The 23,363-nt window shown below is 39.9% G+C and overlaps 1 protein-coding gene across 5 annotated transcripts in view; it reads right to left on the bottom strand.

Moving 5' to 3' along the window:
* Nucleotides 1-23,363, bottom strand: part of GRID2 (glutamate ionotropic receptor delta type subunit 2) — a 744,842-nt gene that overhangs the window by 64,921 nt on the left and 656,558 nt on the right. For all 5 annotated transcript variants that reach the window (XR_003992319.2, XR_003992318.2, XM_030492665.2 and 2 more), the window contains one exon: nucleotides 5,434-5,600. Coding sequence is in view for 3 of the 5 variants with exons in the window: in XM_030492665.2 (XP_030348525.1) it covers nucleotides 5,434-5,600 (167 nt within the window). In the remaining 2 variants the exon portion in view is untranslated. The remainder of the gene's footprint in view (nucleotides 1-5,433; nucleotides 5,601-23,363) is intronic.

The raw sequence follows: 23,363 nt of genomic DNA, 5'->3' as shown, positions 1-23,363 counted from the left end.
ACAAACTCTTTGCTACTTTTTGTGATTTATGCCAAATTCAATAGCTTCTGTAGAAGCTATATGGTAGTTGTACCTTCCCTACAATACTCCATCACACGCCCCACCTCTCACAGATGACCACCAGGAAGTATGCAACTGCTGCTGCTTCTTTTGGCACACAGACAACTTTAAGTGTTCGTAAACTCATGCTTGGCTGGGGTGAGCGCCATTTGGGGCAACACAGCTGATGAACAACAAGCAGGAGTCCACTCTGTGGGCTCTGAGGGCTTTCCTGCCTTTTTTTAAATTTTGTCACTGTTTCCTTTTATTTCAAAGTGAAGTCTTTGGGGCAGAATGCACAGGAATGCTCTCGGGAGATGAGGAAGGCAAAACAACTACGGCTTGATTTTTCAGCAGTACTGGGTGTTGACAGCTTCTAGTTACTTAAATGGAGAGCTGGCTGCTGGCCTCTGGTATGAACTTAGTGTTTCCTCTCCCTCTGTCTCTAATGTGCTGTGTGGCCAGGACGGTAGTGCAGAAGAAGAGAGAACCAGCAGAAGCAGCAGGGATGTGAGCAGGATCCAAACGCTTTGCTGCTGCCCCCTCCTTGACCCCCACCAAAGCTGGCCACCAGTGCAGTGCCTCAGCCATTGCTGCTGCACTGTAGGAAGCACAGACATCCTATGAAACACTCTGAAAAGAGGTTGCAATTATATTAATACCTCCCAGGGGTGCAATGGAAGTTTTAAAGTTTAGGGCTAAAAAGACTTCCTAACAGGTGCCAAATTTAGTGTCAGCATGCAGCTCCTCATGAACTGACACATCCTCTTCGAACTCTCCTAGTAAATTTGGCAGTTCCTATTATTATAGCCCCTGTCATTACCTTGAAAGAAAAATATATACTGAGAGAAAACCGACACTCTGCCTGGGTGCTCAGAAGGTTAAGTCTTAGCGGCAAAGAAAAGGGAACAGCAATCTACCTGGGCATATCAACTGGCTGCGTAATAGCATGGCTAGACATGTTTCTTAAGATCTGCAACATGTGAACGAAGTCATCAGGATGCTACAACAGGTCCATCATTCAGATGCTACCCACATTATTTTCTATATTGTTGTGCTACAGCCACGTGTCTATTTTCAGGATGGACTTGAAGGACCTGTTTTCAGAGAGGGCATTAGTCACAGACTCATCACAGGATGGACAGTGAGACCCCAGCTGGCCATTCTGCCATGCCAATACAGCAAGAAGCCAATCTCATTCTGCATTCAAACCACTCACTGCTGCTCACGTCTTTGTTTTGGCCTAGAAGAGATTTTCTGCCTGTGAAGAAGAAAGGTCTCAAAGACCAGTTTCTTTACGGTGTTTTCAGTTTGTTACCCTTCTTCACTAAACTGTACCTGCACAATATGCTTTTTTGAAGGCATACTGATATTGCACTTTGAAAGGTATAACTTTTTTCATCAAAAACATCTTGTTCATCCCCAAAATGTTAGATTTCCTTGAGTCTAATTTCCTTGATTTTCCTTGGAAAGAATAATTGTGTACAGGGTTTCATCTTCTGTAATATGTCTAGAATTCATTTTTTTAAAGCCCAGCAAATGTATAGGAGTTTCTAAGTGATGTGCATTTTGCCACATGCTCCACTAGTATTTCACTATACCCAAACTTGCATTTGTAAGAATAATTCTGATTTCAAATTGCATCACTTCAAATATGTGGGAGTACTCTTCTCTCTAAAGGGTATAGGCATCGCCTTACGCTTGTAAAATTATAAACACGGTATGAAGCAAAATGCAAGCAAATGTACCTCAATTGCAGCACATTCTTGTACCATACTTGCCTAATTGTATCAATTCAAAATCAGGTATATACTGAACCTTTTGTGTTAATTTAGCTGTAGCCTAAGGTAAGCATTTTCACTTTCTGGTTCCTTGGTAACTGGAGGCTCATTCCATACTGGTAGGACGGCATTGCATGCAAATACATGGGTACTAGCCAGTTAGCAGCACTTCGAGGCTGGGAGCAGGGTGGCTGTCAGCACTGGCTCTGCAGCATGCTCAAGGCACCGCATCTTACGTTCTTTCTCAGTGCAGTGGGTACCAGACAACCAGGAGGTCATCAGCTGCAGTCCCACATCCCTAATACAGGTACATGGCCACAGGACCATCCCCCTGGCTTTGGTTCTCACCACATTCTCAGTTGTTCCAGGCTTCTTTTTAGCATGACTCAGACTGCCTGTGGTATAAAGGGGCATGCCATCACCATGAGTTATGAGAGGAAATTTCATCAGGGAACTCAATTTTTGCAAGGTCCTGGATGTGTTTTGATGGCACCCCAGCATTTCAAACTGATCGCAGGTTTAATACCTTTCTTTAGTAGCCTAACTGACGGTAAACTCCCATAGAGACTCAAATACTTAACAGAGGTGGTGAGTATCGTTGCAGTTCCCAAAGGCAACAGCATTTTGCATGTGTTAATCCCCTGGAGAACAACATAGCAGACATCCCAAACACAACAGTGTTTTTGGAAATCCCAAATGCCTAAACAACTTTAACACAGCGTTATCCTAACTATAACTCACACCCCATAGCACTGGAGAGAGGTGGTGGGTGTTTACACCTCTCTATTGCTTTTCCTGTTTCTCTGGGAATTGCCTGAATGTTTGGAAAAGGTAATGAAAAGCCCTAAGCTCATGCCTATACTTCCTGCACTGAGACCAAAATCTCCAGTAAGCTTGCCAGACCTTTTACAGCGGCACCCAGGGATTTAATACTGTATAGCTTATGGGTTTATATGAAATTTCATAAAAGAGAAGCCCTGTATTTTCACATAAATATATTTATTTTGGGAAAGATCAAGAAATGCTAATATATTTCAAACCAGTTCCCTGCTGCATTAAAGAATGTGAAATATTCATGTGAACATTTGCGAATCCTATACAGTGAAATCTATTTCCCTCTCTATTTAGCATGCAGGCTGCAGCAGCTGAAAGTTGTTCAGCTTTTTCATTAGGAAGAAAAGTAAGGATGATTTGTGAAAACCACATGGAAGTAATCGTAAGGAATGGTACTGAAGGGTTTTTCGAACAAAATCTTATAAGCTACCTTGTAAGCATGCTTTCTCTTTCATGTGTTTGTTTCTTATATGGCATTTCACAGCTTCAGACTGTAAATCTCTATTTATGGACATAATTAGAAGTGCAATATAATATGCTTTCATAATACAGAAATAAAGATTTAATGAGCAGCACACACGTTTTCAGAATATATATCTCAGGCTCTCTAAAGTCTCCAGTAAGTAGCATCACTCCAAGCAAATTCCAGTTTCTCTGTTCAACCATTACTCTTGATAATGTTATGAGTTACTTTCTCATCAGTGCTAAGTTTTGCGTATCCATTCAGACCCTGCTGTGGCCCAATATCTCACAAATAATCTCCTTCTTTATCCACCTGAACTCTGATAACTATAGCAGGAAATGGAAAATGAGGAAATCTAAGTGCCTATGATCCCCAATTCCACCAGGGAAAACATCTGGCCTTGGGAATTCATGTAAGTCTCCTTATGCTATGGATTCCCTAAGCATTAAATGGAAATTACATTTACTTTCCACTGAGAGATGCTAATATTTAAATATTGCTTGAAGATCCTCAGAGAGAGCTATATATGTGCAAATTTTTATGCTTCTTTCTGCTTCCTACAGCTTCCAGATATAATAATACACTGAAGTGCTGAAATTTTGTTACAAAACAAAGTTGTACTTGGAAATCTCAGGCCTGCACAGACCAATGATCCAGAAGTTGCTAAAAACAGCATATCAGAAGATGCAACCTAGCCTCTCCAGGTACCGAATTCTGTGACAAAGCAGCTAATTGCTTACCAGAACCAGCCATGACTACTTCCCCCATGTACCGAGAACTATAACAAGTATATAAATGATGCCAGAAGCAGTCCCTAAGGGGTGGTTTGGATGCATTCACCTTCATTTGGAGAGCCCTGGTGGCAGGGATGAAAAATGCTCATCTGTGTGGACATGAGCCATGCTCTGCCACTTGGCAGGTTCAATGCATTCAGTAATAAAGTCGCAGCCTATGAAACTCCCCTATGTGTGCAGATTTTTGTACTCAAGCTTACAGGGGTAACGCTCTGAAGGGTCTGACTTAACATCTTCACTAGCACCGGAGATCTCTGGAAGCATTTCTTAGAAAGATTACAGGGAGAAATTTTACCTCTTTGTTTTGCATGGAGACCCCGAGCATTACAGAGATAGAGATTTTTAGCAGAGCCAGCCTGATCATAGCTGGCATATTAAAGTATTTAGTAAATAATTGACTATAAAGCTAATTGTAATATATAAAGTATATATAATTTTCACCGAAATTAAATTTTCATTGATCCTGTGAGAGTTTGTATTATGTTACTGCTATGTCAGCACAAAATTCAACCAAATCACTCCCAACGTAGAACAGATTCAAACAATTCAAGCCTTCTCTCTTCATGCAGTATGCGTGAGCAGACAGTGACTCCTTTGAGTCTGCATACTGTCACTTATTGACTACTTTCCCCCTACCTCATCCTATTGACTGAAGGCAAATGCAATAGCCTGAATGAAGAATATTCTTAAGACGTAAGGGTTCACGTTCATTATGGCAACCACATAAAAGAAATTCCATCACAGTAACTGTAAAATTTTGTTACATGCCTCTAACACAAACCATTAGAAACTGGATTGAAAGAATAGGTTCAGAATGAAAAAGGATCATGAGATTAGCCCACATCTTCTAAAAATCAGACTGCAGATATAATACTTTTTAAATGTTTGGTTGTTTTTCACATTTCACACACATCCTGATTTAGGAATCAATACCAGAGTGAAACACAAATACTGCAAAGGCACAATACATACAATTAACTTACTAATTCTGACCCTAATAGAAACACAGTACCAGAAACATCCCTAGAGATCTCACTGTTGTAGCCCAAGAGATAGATCAGTAGTGGGATAAGCATGTATGCTTTTGGGTACCAGCAGGGGTCTTTTCACTGAAACATCAAATTTTCTTGTACATCCCCTTCAGGTTTCCCATCAGTGTCCCAATTTACTTTTTTCTTTAAGAAATGGCTTCTGCAACAAGAAGGGTTGAATTATGCTGTCCCTTTATAACAAATGATTCAACTCTTTCCTCATTTTCCTGCTAATGAAGTTTAGCCTATCTCATTAACGTTTTCCAAATGAAACAAGAACAATTCAAATTAGAGCAGCACAAAGTATTTTTAATGTCTTTTCTAGGGAAGTAAATAATCCTATGTCTCCGAGGAAATGAATGCCTATATAAGAAATGAACTGGATTGCAAGCACAAGATGTTTCCTTTCATGGAAAATTAAATTAAAAGAATGTTCCAGAGCTAAGAGAGACCTTCCCTTAGGACCTGCTCCTCCTTCTCCAAACCCTTACCTTTGTGAGAAGACATCTCGGTAGGGGCTGCCGTGCTGCAGTGCGATCCCATATCCTCTGTCTGCCACAGCGTTTCCAACCGTATAAAAAGAGCAGTCTGCGTCATTGATGGCCACATACTCCAGTACTGCTGCATCCCACACAAAGGCATAGTTCCCGTGTTTCACCTGTAGTAAACAGAGGAAGAGCTCAGACTATGGACTGTCCAGTCCAAAAGGAGGTCGGTATACCTAAAAATGTGGCAGTTTCTGCACTTCTTTAAAAGAAGTGAAGTTTGGGTGCCCAACAGCCTTCAACACAAAAAGTGTGCCTTGACTGCTGCCATGCAGTGCTTCGGCCAAGCACCTCTGCAGAAATGGAAGAAACATGATCTGAAAACAACATGGTGTCAGTGGAACAGTGCTGTGCAGGAGATCTGTGCTGTCCCTCTTCAAGAAACAAAGGAAACACCAGGCTTCTTCCATCAATGCTAAATTCCACCCCAAATCTCCCACAAAGCTTTTTTCTTTCAGCTGTAAACCCAACCATTTAGAGGAGGGTAGATAGTTATATTGGGAGAAAAGCGGGACAGTAAGCATGGCTATCCAGATGTAAGACCACCGTTGAAGATGCTTCACATTTCAGTCATGCTTCAGGTTGCCATAGGTGTCATGAATTTGTCTTTTGGGCTCTGTGAATGATTGTGGGCAAGATCATGCCATCTAGATTTTTTGCAGTTATTTTTCTCATCATGAAGGGTTTTCATATATTTTCAAAGACTTTTTGTACAGCAAGTTCATGTTGGCCATTTTAACTTTCACTGAGATATATACACAAACCAACTCATTATATTGAAAAGCTTTTAAAGTAACATTGTGCTACCCATTCACATTTGAAACAAATACAGTTTCTTCTTTTCATTTAAATATATGGGATGTATTTCAGCATAATATAATTTCAGCATTTATTCAGAAGCAAGCTTTTAAAAACAGAAATTCAGTCTAAACAAATCCTTCCCTATTTCACTGGATATTTACTTTCCAGTCAAATATGTTTTTCCTGAAAAAAAAAAAAAAAAAAGAAAAATCTCTAGTTGTTCTACCAGATCTTTTACAGTTTTCTGTTCTGTTGGTCTCTATGTCAGACCTGAAGAACCACACTGCTTTTTTCCTGACCCTCTGCTTGGCTTCACTCAGTGCTTTCCTGATGCCATATTAGCCAGCTAAGCTGTAAAACTAGGCTGAACCCATTGACTTTGTATATCTAAAGGGAATAAATATGTGACAGCTAAGTGAAAAGTAAATAAAATGCAAAAAGGCCATCTGGGGCCAGGCAATCCAGAGAGAATTCAAAACCAACTCAGCATATCAAAATAAGCAATGTCAGTACATCATTTAGATTAGGCTTTGACAATGTAGATTATGTTTTTAAAGACTGTTTACATATAAAAGTTACTGAAGCAAGGCACACTGGCTGCTTGCTCACAAGATGTAGTGCACAAGGAACAAATTGCATTTGGGACACATTCCTTTTCACTGCAGGCCTGGGAAGGGAGTATTTCCTATTTCCATTCCTAGGCATGATACAGGGAGGATTTGTGCAGATTTTGGAGCAAAAAGGGAGCAATATTACCTGTGGACTCCACAAGACTGGCAAGATAAAGAAAATTCTTTTCAAAATACACACACACCAATGCAGGATTGGGTCAGTTTAATCTTCTGGGTCTGAAAACGGTCAATAGTTTTCTTTTTTTTGGCCTCCCAGTGAAGGTTTAGGTCTGTCTAAAAGGCCAGGGAATAAGGGATGGAAGTGAACTCGCCGTTAACAAACAATACAGCTTGTATGCTTGTCTTACAGGCACTGCAACTCACAGAGCTCTTCCTAGCTTAGGTTATTCTGATCTTCCTACAGGCACTGCTTGGCTAAGAAATAGATAACACAACTAAGAAAAAAAGCCCTTCCTAGGAGCATTGAAAAGGATAATGACTCAGCCTGAAAAAGAATCATGATGTGCAGACAGCAAGGGAGGGAAACAGGAGACAAAAGCTCAGAAAAAGATCAGAAGGCGGGAAATGAATCCTGAGGAGGATCAGATGGCCTTTGCAAACAAAGGAATTAAGGAAAAGTGGGGTTCAAAAGACAAGCAATTTTACATGCAGAGAGATAACCTTTGGGGTGATGGCAAGAGTAGAGGGTTATGTTTTGGCACCTGCTTTTGTCCTAACCCACCCTTTTAGTATCCTAGGGCACTGAATTCACCCAAGTAAAGAGACTTATCAGCTGCTCAGCTGGTCAGGAAAAATTCTCTTGATTTGGCTGCCTGGCTGTAAAACAACTCACAATGACAATACATAAAAGTGGTAAAAGCATTTACTGTCAATAGTATCTGTGATGAAGTGGTATATATAAGATCCTTAGAGCAGACCCAATAACATCACAGTTCAGGTTCCCATAAAGATATTGCATTTCATAGATAAGATCACAGTGAGCTTCTGTTAAAGCCCACGGGGCAGGAAAGAGATTGAAGAGCCAGAAGGGATCATCCCAGCCATCTACATTTGTCACGTGATTGCTCTATGCAGTAAAATACATTCTTTTTAGCATTTCTGCCCTATCCATTTACAAATCTAGGGAATTCAAATCCATGGAGCAAACCTAAATTGCAACTGTTGTGCTTGCAATCACTCCTTTTATGGAACTACTCCTCAGTCTGATAGTTTTCATTGCTTTTTGGTGTATTTATTTGTACTACTTTTTATAAAAAAATAGCTTTCTTCTGTCATTCCTAGTTATTTTTCCCTTTTCACTTCTAAACACTCTCACTTTGGGGCTGACACTTTGCAATTCCTGGTGAACCTTTCTGTTACTTAGCTGAGCTGCATACAGCTTGCTTTAATCTTTCCTTCCAAATCTCTCATTTCAGTCCTCCCATTAGCAGTGACACTACTTTTGAACTGCCTCCAATTCTTAATTTTTATATATGAGAGAAACACCTGTCTCACTAAGAGAGAATTAGTTATCTGGCAGCTCAAGGAGGCACATGATTCCCTTTTTAGCATACCCTTCTTCTGAGATTCATAGCCTAAACTGTCTGCCCATGGATCTTTCATGCAGCTTAAGACTGGTTTTAGCCTAAAGATCTAAGAATAAAATTTTGCTAGAGTATAGCATATCCAGAATGGTGCTGACATTTCACAGATTTGCACCTACAAATATGGGGTAACTGCACCATGAAAAGGTGGACGATGCTCTGTGGGAAAGGAGAAGGGAATTTCAGAACAAAATGTCAAAACCCCATATCCTTCCCTCTCTCCCTCTTACTATGAGAAGCATGTATTTTGTAGCATTGCTGTAGCTATGACGAAGACTTCCACTTCGGGCCTCAAAATGAACAGCAAAAAGTCTAGCTCTGCATTATGAGAAAAAGTTAAGGAGCTTACAGTCAGTCAATTATGGGGACTAAATGAAAGCAAAAGCTCCTTGGAGAAAGAAATGGTTCTTTGTAATACATATCTTACTACTTACAGAAGATCTGCATCCCTGATTCTACATTTCCACATAGCAGATTTGCATTTTGTGTTGAGATAATAACATTTCAGGATGGTGACAAATCTGCATGCTGTTCACATACCACCGCGCAGCCCAGGATCACCAGGGACGCATTTGTAGGAGGGCAGCATATTATCATTTAGCAGCAACTCCAGCTTTCCAGTCCACCGGGGCATGGAAAGCTGACACTTCAGTCTTCTTCCTTGTGGCATCCTGCCTGTCAGTATGACAGAGCCTAAAGGTTTTTGGAGTATCTGATGACTATAGTAATAGGAAAATGAAAAAAATCCATTAAAAAAATTACAGGCAAAATTGAGCCTGTTGGTTGTTCATCAGGGTATTTTGAACTCATGTGCTACACTGGTCGTTAAGTGTAACTGGGAGGTACGGTACCAGGCAGAAATGCTTGACTTGACTTCACGGTTTTGTGAGCAATTCCAAAGGAGTTACTGTAAAAAGAGTTGTTACATAGAATAGGGACCATCAGCACATAGATGGTCAAACTATTTTTATAATGCTCTTATATTTCTATTTTCTATCACTGCACATCTATGAGATTTTTATTTGCTTGAAGCCCTGCTTGTATATATTAGTCAAAATGATGACTCCACCAAAACCCAGTTGAGTTATACCAGGAAATCACTTAAAGCCATTACACTGTTGCATATGGACATATTTTATGCCAGCACAGATGTGGATACTATTTCTTCTTACAGCTAACCCATTCATGCAGAGTAGGCTGAAAGAAAATATGTACACAATAGGCTGCAGGTTAAACAAAGTTGGCTTTTTTTTCCTTGAGACCTCTCAAATATTTAATCATACATAAAATGTGTTACCTGTTATAAAAACAATGCAACTTTTAAGACCAGTGAAATCTTAAGTTTCAACTGGTTAAAATGATATTAATTTCCTAGGAGAAAATTATTAACAATGCTGATAAAGCACATTTTCTGAATACCCTGTGCTTACACTCAGGTGGCAGAGTGGTGGTGCTTTTTTCTACTCATTTCCACCAGAGTCAGGCACCCTCCTTCCCCTCTGTCTGCTGTACACCTCTACCTGCCTACAAAGTTGCCAGTTGCATTTTAGCCAAGAACACATGACCAGAAACAGACTCTTCCACAGCACAGCAGCAGCAACCCCAGCTCTGACCTAAAACCTGTCAAGGACACTGATTAATCACCTGCTACAGACAGCACTTTCAGGTTTATGTTCTCCAGTATGGACCATTCCACTGCACTGACTACACAGGGGAGAAACACCATCCGATACTGCTAGCCCTATGCCTATCAGTGTGGACCTGAGACTTCGGCATATATAAATACAGAAACTATATTTCTGACATAATCTTTGCATATTCAACAAGCATGGAGTAGCTGCAGCCTGCGGAGGGCTGTACTGCATTCTACAAAACAGCCTGGCCAAGACTGCTATTACATGTGGAATGAAGAGGGCACAAAATTGAATGAACATTTACAAATATACAAGTGAGAGCTAATACACATAATGTGGATATCGTACTTCAAAATGGGAAAAGGCAAAGATAAAACTTGTAGTGGAAGCTTAAATCTAGATTTTTGTGTTGTCAGATGCTGCCAAACAGCTTGACAGCATTCACAACACAGGTACTTTTTCAGCAGAAGGGAATGGAAACACATAGATCTCATTAATCCTCTTGCCAGAGGCCAATGAAGTAGCTGTTTATCAGACTGAAACAGAACTCAGATCTTCTGCCTTCTCAGACATTCCCATTTGCTGATTTGTTTTACTCCAGGGACAAAGATTTCAAGCCTTGGTTTTGTTCACAAAAGGCACAATTCTGGCTAACTTCTATTTGGATCCCAGTGAAACAAAATCTCACATTTCAGCTTTGTTGAATGACCCCCCCTAATTTACAGTTCTCTCAAAAATAAACTTTCTGTAGTTTTGAAGTACCATTTTGGAGCTTCTTGCCCCAAACTCCCTTGCAGGCCAGCACGTGTGGCAGATCTGCATAACTTTACAACGAAATGCAGTCATGCAATCAAAGAGGCAGAATACAAACCTGACCGACACCTCTCTGCGGTGCATGACAGGAGTTGAATTCCCATGGTGGTGTTAAAGCACAGAATGAAAATACCTATACACATAAAACTCTATTCAGTCATCAAGGCAAGCATCTAATTAAATAATAATAATAACCCTTTAGGATGCCATTTTGCAGGGTGTATAAAAAGCTTTTTAAATTCAAGGGGCACTATTTGACAAACATTGAAACTTATTCTTTGTACTTATTCAAACAGAATAGTGCAGAGTAATTTCTAAAAGCATTATTGAGCTAGTGCCCAGGAGTGCACGGCAGCAGGAAATGAAACACTAGGAAGCTGAGGGGAAGAAAGAAGAGGTTAGAAATCCCAGCCTCATCTCCTCTTCAGTATGAAGTTTATCTTTCATTACATCGTCATATCAGCTTCAATGGCATGCCTATTTGCTCCAGATAAAGCTTCACCAGGAAAAGCATTAATTCCTCATATGCAACCTGCCATCACCTTCTTGAGAAAAGCCTCATGATCACATGTTTGCCTGACACACTAGGCAGACTTTGAATAATTCATCTGGAATTAGAAGAATTACAAAGGTATGACAGCTCTGTAATGAGAGGGTGCCTTTGTTTTAGAATTTTCCCAGTGTTCAGTGCAATAACATCTTGCACTGTAATTAAATGCATCTTGTAAGTTACAAGAAAGAAAAGAAGATGCAGAGCAAGACAGAGAGGGGGCCGATCAACGGTACAATTTCTGAGGGACGTGGGAGAACAGAACCAGCTGCTTCTCCAGGTAATCACAGCAAAGCATGAAAAGGGCAGCAGATCATGCTGATCGCTGACATGCAGCTGAACCACAGGTTTATTAAAGCTAACATTAATTTCAGATGGAATAGAAGCAGGAGAAAAAAACATCATTAAAGAAACATCTCAGCAAAGCAGACCTTTGAAAGGCAAGATTTTTTTTTTTAATGCCAGTTTCTCATTTTTTTTATGACAACTAAGTGCTGCAAACAGTAATGGACTATTTTAAGGGTACCACCAGTGAAGGTCATATACAGAAATCATATGGAAGCACTTCAGGTTCCTCAAAAACTTACTTAGATCTGTGGTGGCCAAGTGGCAATCTCAATAACAAGGCAAATTTAAACTAAATGTCACTAAAGTGATCCCCCCATTTTCTGATACATATGTATCTCTGTGGCAGCTAATCCCAGTAAAAGAATATTTAAATGATAAGTACACAGATCAATCCTCTTCATTTGGGTGAAAAAGCAAAGTTCTGTGGATTAAAGTATCATGAAGAAGATAAACCCAGGTGAATTTAGAGAAGCAGCATCCCTCTTTAAATTAAATCAATCCAGCATGACATAACTGAAGGGTTCTTGTCCTGTTCCTTAGAACAGAAGCAGAGTCAATCTAATTGCAATTCTTGGGCAGCATTCCTTATTCAAAGAAATACCTATTGAATACCAACTGTGAGGATAGAAAAATCATCAAAAGTCAAAAAGCTGCTCATCAAAACCATTCTTTTTCAGTGTCTGAAAAAGAAGTTTAACCACAAGAAAATTCTTTGTAAAAGTACCATTACTGAAAAATCCTCCAGTAAAAGCTCATTTGAAACAATACAGTTTCATTTTAGAAACTTAAAGACATTAACTTTCCATGTTTTATATTCCTTGTACAAAAGCTGTGACCACTTTCACAGTGTTTAATAGGATTCAGAATGTCCCACTACTCTCGTAAAAGAATTGAACTATCTTCTTTTGAACCATTTTATCCTTCTCTCTGTCAAGCATTTCCTGCCCAGGTTCAGATGGAGCCAGCTTAGCACTGCAAACCTAGACATGGTATTTTAATGCTCCAGAAGAAATACTTCTCAGTCCCTCTTATTTCCTCGCTCTGAAATTGTACTGCACAATTTAGCAAGTTTCCCCTCATTTTGGTACGCTGCAGAAGGCAAAAAACACTAACTGCTGGCAACCTGCACTGTATCTCACAAGCTTGGGCTGGGGCATGGAGGAACAGGTTTGGATCACAAGGCTAACTGCTCCCACATCAGTTTGCTTTCATACAGATTTTGGTGGTCTTGAAAGCTACTTTGTCTGGAAAACCTGCACAAAGTTAGCAATCTTCTTCTCTAGCAGTCAATCTTCTACTTAAGCACAGCAGTTCATGTGGCTGTGGAAAGAAACTGAGATTTGTCCTAGCCCATTAAGTTTTTTACCTATCGGTGATACCTGGCATCCCCTTCTTCTGAGAATTCAATAAGGGCTGCGCTCAGAGTGTCTCTAAGAATTTCTTTCATCTGTAATTTCAGGTTGCTGCATAGACTGGCAGCATTGATGGTTCCCAGTAAGTAAGCAAACTACTCCAGAAAAGCTCCACGGAGAAATTTCTGCCCTATGGTATTTCCAGCTAAAGCAACTGTTTTAAGCCCCATCAGGTCTTTTGCAAGTGGACTGGTCCCTTCTGAGCATGCAGCCCAGATTTTGGATGCTGCACAAATACATGTTCCTGTACTGCCACGTCAGTGCATTGTTAAGAACCACTGTTCCTCTAACATTTGGGTTCCTAATGCCTCCACACCTCCCCTTGTCACCAGCTTGTCAGGTCTTTGGAGACCCCGCTGCTGAATGCATTTTAGTTTTCACAAGAAGGTACTTCGAACCCACAGGAAAAGAAAACATTACAGATCTGAGCAGAGAAAGTTTTCTCTTTCTTTTGCAGTTTAGGACCCATGGAAAACATTAGGAGGAGGAAGACCAGTGCTGTGGCATTTTTTACTCAGTTCAGACTACCTACTTGCTATCACCATGCAGACAACTGAGAAGACACAACCTAACAAGTTGTCACATATTGTCCCCATAGTCTTAAAAGCTAGCTCCCCCAGCAAGCTGCTGGGCGTGGCAGGGTGCTAGGGCAAAAAAGACAGACAGTGCATCTCCTGCAATCCAAAACACTCAGCGTTTTGTGGTCACTAACTAGGAAGTCAAATCCCGCATATAAAAAAGTTAATACCAAGAATACTGTTACAGTCATTTAAAACACTCAACTAAGCCTCTGCCAGATACAGTGAGTCCAGGTAAAGGAGCAGACACCTGAGTTCTTTACATACCAAGGTAAAAAAAGATCTAAATGGTGTCCAGAAGGAGTTTCAAGGTCAGACAGCACCCAAACCAGGGAAACTAATGCATCTGAGCACTTTTTACTTTTATGTTTATCGCAACTCTAATTCCAAGTGATAGGTTTGGCATTTGCGTCCTTACAGAGTGAAATACTTACAGCCTTTGCCTTAGAGTCAGGCAAATTATTTTATTAACTTCAGTTTGATGTGTATACACTGTGCCACTGGTGTTCTTTTGAAAAATATAGTACAATTGGGTTAAATTCAAGTACTTCTTCTAGCCCTAACACCTTTTATTACCTTGATGCCAAAGCATCTTTGAGACAAATGAGAAAAGTGGAATTCCATTTATGGAACAGAAAAAGCTGATGATACAGGGTTTTTTAAATTTTAATCATGATGATACAATGCAATCAGCTGATTTGCCATCTTAAAATGAAGTAGCATTTCACCTAGAATTAGGAACATCAGGTGAGATTTTCTTAGTTACGAAATGTACTTGCAAACCAGGTATTTGGGCATGCAGCACGAACAACTAAGTGCCCAGCTAACCACGTGCACCAGTAAAGTATCTTAACTCGAATGCATGAAATAATTTCATTAGTAAGCATCAAACAAGGGGAAAGTAAATTAAAACCACAAGCAATAGCATCATAAAATCATCAAATTTACATTCTAGCAATGTGTGGCGGGTATCACCTAGCATCTGTGTGGGGATGGCTTGAAAAATGCCACTACCTTGTTAGGAAATGTAATCTCATTCAGTGTTGTCTTATTTATGTTACTGAAAACCAAAACAACCCTGACTATATCTAAACCAATGGTTAATTGTTAGTTACATTTATGTAATAACCTAACTTAAAAATATCTTCTCTTTTCCAGAACTATGCCATGAGAGGGATAGCACATTGGACAGACATATACTAAATGCAGGGAAGAACTGCAGTTCTTCTCTGGCTTTGGAAGAATTAGAGAGAAGCCACAGTACTTCACTGTACCTGGGAACATGTGAGCTGCCAGCACAGTAGCAAGGGTGGAGAAAAGGTCTTAAGTGTGTGCCAAGGTAAAAAAAATGATTTGCTTGCCCAGGTCTATTCTATTGGCATGCTCCTCATTCCTTCAATCCTTATAGATTTTTAAATGGAAAAAATGAACACAGTTTTCTTCTTCGCTTGTTTGGGGAGGTATTAAAAGATGTTACACAGCTTCTCACAAACCAGTGATATATACCTGACCAAGTTTTCATGAAAAGCAGCTGTGTGTCTGCATCTGCAGGCACAGCCCACACAAGACGCTATGCAGCTGTGCAGTGCTCTGTGTGTAGATACATCTCCCTTCTGTGTTCAGTCAGATTGAAAAATTGTATGCAATGCAACTGCACACATATGGGTTCTTCTTTTGAAAATGTGATCCCTTCAGACACAAATGGAAAGCATAATTCCTACTGATGGACATCTACATCAGGTCCAACGTAGCATCTTTTTTGCTGTATGATTCATGTTAAATTTTAGATAGAGTTTAATTCACAAGATGTATATGTGAAAGCCGAATAAATACAATGCCTAGAAAATATATCCTCCTTTATCTTAGGTATGACATATCTATGAAGAGCATATTTTATTGTAGCTGAAGAAGATAAAACCACAATAATATCTTATCCTGTCTCTTTTAACTGCTTTTTAGCTGTGTTTATTCTTTTTGTTGTATTTCAAGTTATTTAGAGCCCAATAATGCAAGTTCAATGGGAATCTGAGACCCAGTACACGCATCTACTTTTGGCAGCTACTGAGTGAGTAATAGTTCAGCAGACTTACTCTTTACCTACACAGGGCACATGCTCAGAGCAGAACCTAGGTCTAGCAACGTACTAGCTGAATGAACTGAGAGATAAAATGCCTGTATGGACATAAAATATGGCAACAGCATAATAAAAATTAAAAAAATCTACAAATTGAGTATAATATGATAAAGATTAAATCAAAACTAGAGTCACATAATGTACATAAAACTTGTCATGGGGTGTTGGAAACGTCACAGCTTACAGATTTTATAGAGTCGTAATAACTAAAACATACTGAAACACGTACAGAATTGTGTGCAGTATAAATCATGAAAGGATACAGTAGAATTTGACACAGTAGCTGTCAAAAGGCGTACCACGTAAAACTCTATGGGGACTGAAGAAACTCCACCAGGCCTAGGACCAGTAGTAGAAAGAAATTCAAGCAAACCTTCTGCAAGTTTCTCTGTTATGTGGATGTAATTTGTCTTTGTTCAGCTAGGAATGGATCTGGATGTTATATAGTGTTATGTAAAGTAATTCTTGCTCTTATGAGATTTCCTCTCCATGTTACTTGGTTCATGAGATCTGGAACAGTCAAGTCAGCTTCCAAATTGGTGGATGCAAATACAGAGCCAAAGTCTACCACTGACTGTTTTCAATGCATGTCAAATTTAAGCTAATGATTTCTCATGTTCAATGTAGGAGGCAATTAACTCTGAAGATATGAGAAAGGGTGTTGTAGAAAGACAGGGAAACCTTTGATGGAATGTTCTAGGAAGGTGGAGAAACGGGTGGACATGCCAGTTGACGAGAGGCTGACTTTGGCTATGCAAGATTTTGATAAGTGGGATGTTAGTTCAGGGGTGGAGAGGCATGGCAAGAAGGATAGTAAAATCCATCATATACCAAGAATTTACATGATCTTGAGTTACATGCTTGGTTGATGTTTCCACTCCAGTAAACTTCACTTTAATTTTGCAAAGCTGCTATCATGTCTGATAATGTGGAGAGACTCTCAACACCACAGTGTAAGACGATGTATTCAGAAGCACAGTTCTCTAAATCAAGGTTTAAATTATTGGTAGCTATGGAAAGAAAAAACAATACCCTGAGTATTTTCCAAAATTGTAATTCCCAAACATATTTTATATGTCATTATTTTAGCCAGAATTTTGGTATGAGTTCATATGATTTACTTTGGGGTTTGTTTACTTTGATTCTCTTCCACGATCTCATATCGTGTTTCATATTCTGTTGTTCTGCTCCCTTTGTTGCGTTCCATCTGCTGCTCACTTTGTTAAATCCAAAGTGATTTAATGATCAAGCTAACCAAGAACAAGATACCATTTAAAGAAAACCATCTCCTTCACTTACTTCACTTAACTTTCAGCACAACCATAGCATAAGCAAAGATGTTAAATTTATTAATAGCATCATCTGAAGGACTGAAAGCGTTTTGCAAACATTTATTAACCAATGCTCTAATTTTCTTTTTGTGATTAATTATTCCTGCCTTTGCTGTTTACACTTGCCCGATCTGCACCTAAATTATTGTGTGTTGTCTCCACACTATGCTGTGAACTGAAACATTTAGGACTCCAAGAGAGATTCATATAGCAACTTGTGTTTAAAGACAACTCTTGAGGAAATTTTTAGCACTTGAGGTCAAAATTTTGATTCTGAAGATACTGCTGCTCATAATCACCTACTTTTTTCCCATGTCAAATTCTGCTTTTGATCAGGCAGTAGCTGTGTGCCTTTCCCCTATAAGGGGTATACAGGCAGATGTCCTCTCTCACACACCAACAGTCCATGAAGACCCATGAATGAGGTGACAGGGTACCAGTGCCTGTTGAGGGGCCCAGTCCAGCAGCTTCCCCAGTGCATATCTGTGTCCCAATGTAACAGATCCATGCTCAAAACTCCTGCCACAGATGAAATAAAATGTAGATGCTTTCAAATTTGGATGTGTCATCTTTTGACCACCTGCGACGTAGGAAGGTAGCCGATGCCATTTCTCCATGCTGCAGGGGACACATTATTTTTTTAGTGTCTCCCAGAAGTCACAAATTCAAACTCCTTTGGACCAAGGTATGTTTCAGTAGCTTGGATTAATCACAAGAAAGATGTCCTGGCCATCCATTTCTTATTCAAAGGAATATTCAGGAACTGCAGCCAGTGCTTTGTGGAAGATTGATGAGAAATTTTGAGGTTTCCTGGGAATTTGTATCCCAGTTAGGGACAAGACTCGCTAATGGGAAGGTGCCATGTCCTGTTTACTTACAGGTTGAGAGTTCTTGCTAGAAAGGTGTTTGTGTTGGGTTAATTTTCTTCACAGTAGCTGGTATGTGGCCATGTTTTGGATTTGTGCTGAACGGTGTTGATAACCGGGATGTCTGAGTTGTTGCTGAGCAGTGCTTACATAGAGTCAAGGCCTTTTCTGCTTCTCACCACACCCCACCAGTGAGTAGGCTGGGGGTGCACAAGGAGTTGGAAGGAGACACAGCCGGGACAGCTGACCCCAGCTGATCAAAGGGATATTCTATACCATATAATGGCATGCTAAAGCATATAAAGGTGGGGGGAAAAGGAGAAAGCAGGGGACATTTGGAGTGATGGCGTTTGTCTTCCCAAGTAACCGTTACGCACAATGGAGCCCTGTTTTCCTGAAGTTGGCTGAACACCTGCCTGCCCATGGGAAGTGGTGAACGAACTCCTTGCTTTGCTTTGCTTGTGTGCACGGTTTTTGCTTTACCTATTGAACTGTCTTTATCTCAATCCAAGAGTTTTCTCACTTTTACCCTTCTGATTCTTTCCCCATTGCACTGGGGTGAAATGAGTGAGCAGCTGCATGGGGCTTAGTTGCCAGCTGGGGTTACACACGACAGTATTACAAGGAAATCCCATCCTGAGGTCAGAGCAATAAAACAACCAAAGCTTCCGCTCTTTGGTTGATGTTGCAACCAAAACCCCTTGGTACTTACAGACTTGTATAATACAGCTGCTTATCTACTGTTTTTTTTGTTACAGATGCATTGTCTTTTCCATCCATCTTGACACAGTCCCTGGTATTTATATCCCTCCCTCTGTTATATTCAGCAGGGAATAGGGTCTGTTTTATTTGATTAACTAGCCATTCTGCAAACAGCCATAAACACCAATCAACCCCCGTGCAGTGGGAAAGCTTTAGAGCCAGGAATGGTAAATAACCCACTCCTGCCATTGCAATCTCAGCGAGGGAGTTGTGCAGTCTATCTAGATTGGGTATTTTACGCAAACTGATAGAAGAATGAAATGTGATTACAGCCTGGTTAAAATGTTTCTTAAAATACTCCACACGGCACTCTAATCCTCTCCTCCTATAGCTGGGCTATTGAAAAGAAACTGATTTATTGTAGTCACATTTTCAAACTGGACAACTCTGCCACCTAAATCAAATAGAGAAACAAAAACTACTTGCTGGCAATTTAACTAAAGAGAATAAAATGGTGGAAAAACCACAATTATCATTATCTTCAGCCTAAGGAAAGATTCTGCTTATTTAATAGGAGAATTTTAGCTTTATTTTCAGTTGACACTCTTTAAGAAAGCCAGCTTACCTACCTGGCATACTTTCCCCAGTGCTGTCCTGTTACTTCTAAATTTTTAAGCTGATGACTGGAAAGTTCACTCCATCTATTTCTTTCCAAGAAAAGAACTCAGAAAACATCTCAGTTGCTTGAATCAGGTCAGAATAAGACAACAGCAGGAGGCATCATAATATATGGTTTAGAAAATACACGTTATTTTGTTTGGCTTTCTAAGAATTTTGTTGCGTATGAAAGGTGCCACGCTAATGCCAGAGAATGAAAAGTTTTCTTGTCACTTTCATTTGTCACTGCCTATGCAAGTACACCACCGGCACATGCCAGTCTTGCTGGTCTAAGTAACAGGAGAGAGAAAACTACTTTTTTACATCCATCTGATCCTCTACGCAGCTGGGATGACTATATGTTGCTGACTATAACCATGCAAAACCTGCAGAAGCTGAAAAAACTGCAGGTAATGTTTAGAAAAGCTCTTCTGAACTCCCACAAAGGAGCTCAGAGAGATAAAGTCAAGAGGCAAAGCCCAAATAAGATTTTTCCAGGCTACTCTCTAGTCCACTCCAGGAGCCATCCACAGCCTGTATGCACAGCCATGATGCGCATGCAGAGTCCCATTTTAGTTTGGAACACTCCTCTCCTAGATTTCAGAGCCCTGTACAGATGTTAGGAAGAAAGCTGTGGGAAACTTCTGGCTGAATGGAATTTGAACCCCCCCTGAAATATTTAGTGGGAGTTAAGGTGGAGTGTTTGCAATTTGCATTGCTCCAGAGGAGGCAAGTGAATAAGGCTAGAAAGCAAAGCATCCTCAAGAGGTGTACTGACAACAGACCTTAGAGCAGCTTGACAGCATCCACACCGGAGACTTTCTACTTCCTATAGTTGTCCTTTAAAGAAATAATCCCCTACATCCCAAGCTCAGGACTTCATGGGCATGAGTATGGTTTAAGCTCACAAAAATTAATCATATGTTCTGGCACTCTGCTGCGTCATACACCAGTTAATTTTTGTGTAACAATTACCAAGTATGAACCACCAAATCTGGTGCTTCAAATGGGTTCTGCTCTTCCTCTCTCCCTCCTTACACACAACATAAACATCTTTTTTTTTTTTTTTTCCCCCTCAGAACACTTGGGGTTCAATTAATTCATATATTCCAACAAAATGCAGTTTTACTAGAATATTTCCCACTATGTACAATCAGATGACTGAAGACAATCTTAAAAAGCAGCCAGAATGCATAGGAAAAATTTTGGGTTCCTCTTTCGCATTTGAAAAATTAGTCTTTTCCATACTTTATTTCTCTAGATGATATCTTAAACCACAATGGATTTTCTCCTCCTTCCTGTTTTGAGTCTAGGATGACTTTAAGGGCAATCATTTGTTTTAATTAGAGCTTCTGATACTTAGATACTTGATACTTATAAATGTTAGAGACTTAGAAAGCTTGATTTTCCTAAGTATTCTGCCAGTGCTTTTTAGTTTACAATTTAATTTTCCTAAACCATCCTTATTACTTCACTAGCATTTCATTGCCTACCAATATGCTTGTTAATGTACTGATTATTTAAGGATGATAGCCTAAAAATTTGCTATCAGAGCAGCTGCAGGTTCCCCTTGAGCTATCCTCTTTTGCTCTCCTATTATCTGCAGCTGTATGAGTATTAGAATTTAAAAATTCTTAATGATTTAATGAGGGACTATTAAATGTGTCACAGTGCTACAGATCTACTCACTGCATTTGCTTGTCTCTAGAATAGACATTTTTCTTGTTTAGTAACAAGTTATTTACCAGATACTATATACATCTGTCAAACTGTTATGAATGATTGGTATAGCGGCTTAAAAAGATGTGAAATAAGATCTCTCTGTTACTTCTTATACCTCTCTCACCATTTTAGACTTGCAGCCTCATAGTCCATTACTTCTATTCATATCTCTTTTCTGTCGCATATATCTTCTAAACAACCTTACAGTTAATCCCATAATTTGCATTTGTTAATGCATCACATTGTTTTTGGGTATTATTAAAATATGTTAATACACAAAAATAATAGCTGGAAACATTTAAGCAAGAAAGTGAATACATTACTAAGTTTTGTGCCTGAAGCAAGAGTATGCTCGCCTGTTTCCATCAACTGATCATTAAACAGAGTCTGCATTTCCCCTGATCTGTCCCCAGTGCAGCCCACCACACTGTAAGCCTGCAACTGGGCTTCAAAGAGACAGAGTTTTGGAAAGCTTCATCTGATTGCAAATTGAAATTCACAGAATTCATTGCACAGAGAAACAATGTAAGCTGATGGAGATAGCAAAGCGGATGTGTGACTGCACAGAGAGGCAAAGGGTGAAAAGAAGAAATGCTCAGAGAGCTGGGGAACAGTTGGAGTAGCCGGTATCCAAACAGAAGGGATAGTGTCAAAAGCAGAAAAATGAAAAAGTAAGGGGAAGGGAACAAAGTGAAGCAAGAATTCAGAAGGAAAAGAATGAGCCAAGGTTGCTGGATCTGTGTAGGAGTCTGTGTAGTCCCCAGCATCTTCATGAATCTGGAAATGTTACAGAACCTCTGTAGGACAAGCAGTAAGTTAATGGAGATAAAATGGAGAAATAAGAGCTCACAGGACCAGAATAACAGATGCCTAATACCTTTCGTGTCCCCTGTAGCTAAACTAGAGTGCTCCAAATGCCAAACTACTCTGTCAGGCACTCTACAGAGTTTTTCTTTCTTAGGATAACGAGAAACCAAAATGAGGAATCAAAGCATGGACATATGTCTCTGTTGTGGAAAGGGACACAAGCCACAGAGGGTGTTTGGTGAGGGAGCTGTGGCTTTACTGCTGCCTTTGTGTGAGTGAGTGAAAAAAAGCAGGGGAAGGACAGAAGGTACTGACAAAGGAGGGGACATAATCCAAATGTCTGTTTCTCCCTGAGGCAGCAATTTTTGACAGACCTTTTCCACTGATGGTTTTGAAAACAGATATGAAACTAGATCTGGGCAAAAAAGAAACTGTGTGGTTGTTAAACTGCACAAATTCAAAACTTTCTGTCACCCTCCATAGGAAATTTGCTATAAGAAGTGACCTGAAGAAGTAACAAAAAATAATTCAAGAAGGATGTTTTACTCATCCCAATCTTCTTCCTCATAGGTTGCACAGAAATGGCCCACATCTTCTGACCAGACTTGGAAAGCATACTTGTAGGAGTTTGTAACTTCCATCAGGCCTTGTTTAATAAAGAGCAATCTCAGATGCCAAAAAGGTAACAGGACTTGTTATATCATATTCCTTCAAATTCTTGCTAAATCAAAATAAATGACCACTTGCCAAAATGGAATGAAATGCAAGCAGCACATCCCATTTCTGAAGACACCAGGCTCTAACAGAGCAGAGCAGTGAGTGCTGAGCTCAGTCACCCTGCAGTAACAAAACCTGAGGTAACACACATGCTACTCAAAAAACCAGAGAAGGGTGTGAACTTCCACAAGCTGCTGACACACAAGGGGAGTTTCACTACTCTGCTAGCATCACAGCACAGCTTGCTCATTCCTCTACAGGTTTTGGTCTTTTAAAGCTGCTGGTCAAACTCTTTTTCCTGAAGTAATGCCACAGATGGAGGAGCTTATGAAGGTAATACATACAATTTTAGCAATTGCATTAGAAGTAGATTTACGGGTTGAAAAAAGTTTATTATCTAGCAGAGGTTTCCCTGTATTTCTTTTTCAGTATATAATCCAACATGCTTTCACCGTAAGATGCCACATCAGGACCACTGTCACTCTAGCAGCAGTGCCCAGATGACAACTGACACTCTATGAAAAGTCTGCTCAGTATCTCTCTGACCCAAAGAATCTTCCTGTCCCAAACCCTTCCTGGCCTCTGCAGC

This window comes from Strigops habroptila, chromosome 7, assembly GCF_004027225.2.
Source record: "Strigops habroptila isolate Jane chromosome 7, bStrHab1.2.pri, whole genome shotgun sequence".
In the NCBI taxonomy this organism is placed as follows: Eukaryota; Metazoa; Chordata; class Aves; order Psittaciformes; family Psittacidae; genus Strigops; species Strigops habroptila.
This window is presented reverse-complemented; position numbering and strand designations above follow the sequence as displayed.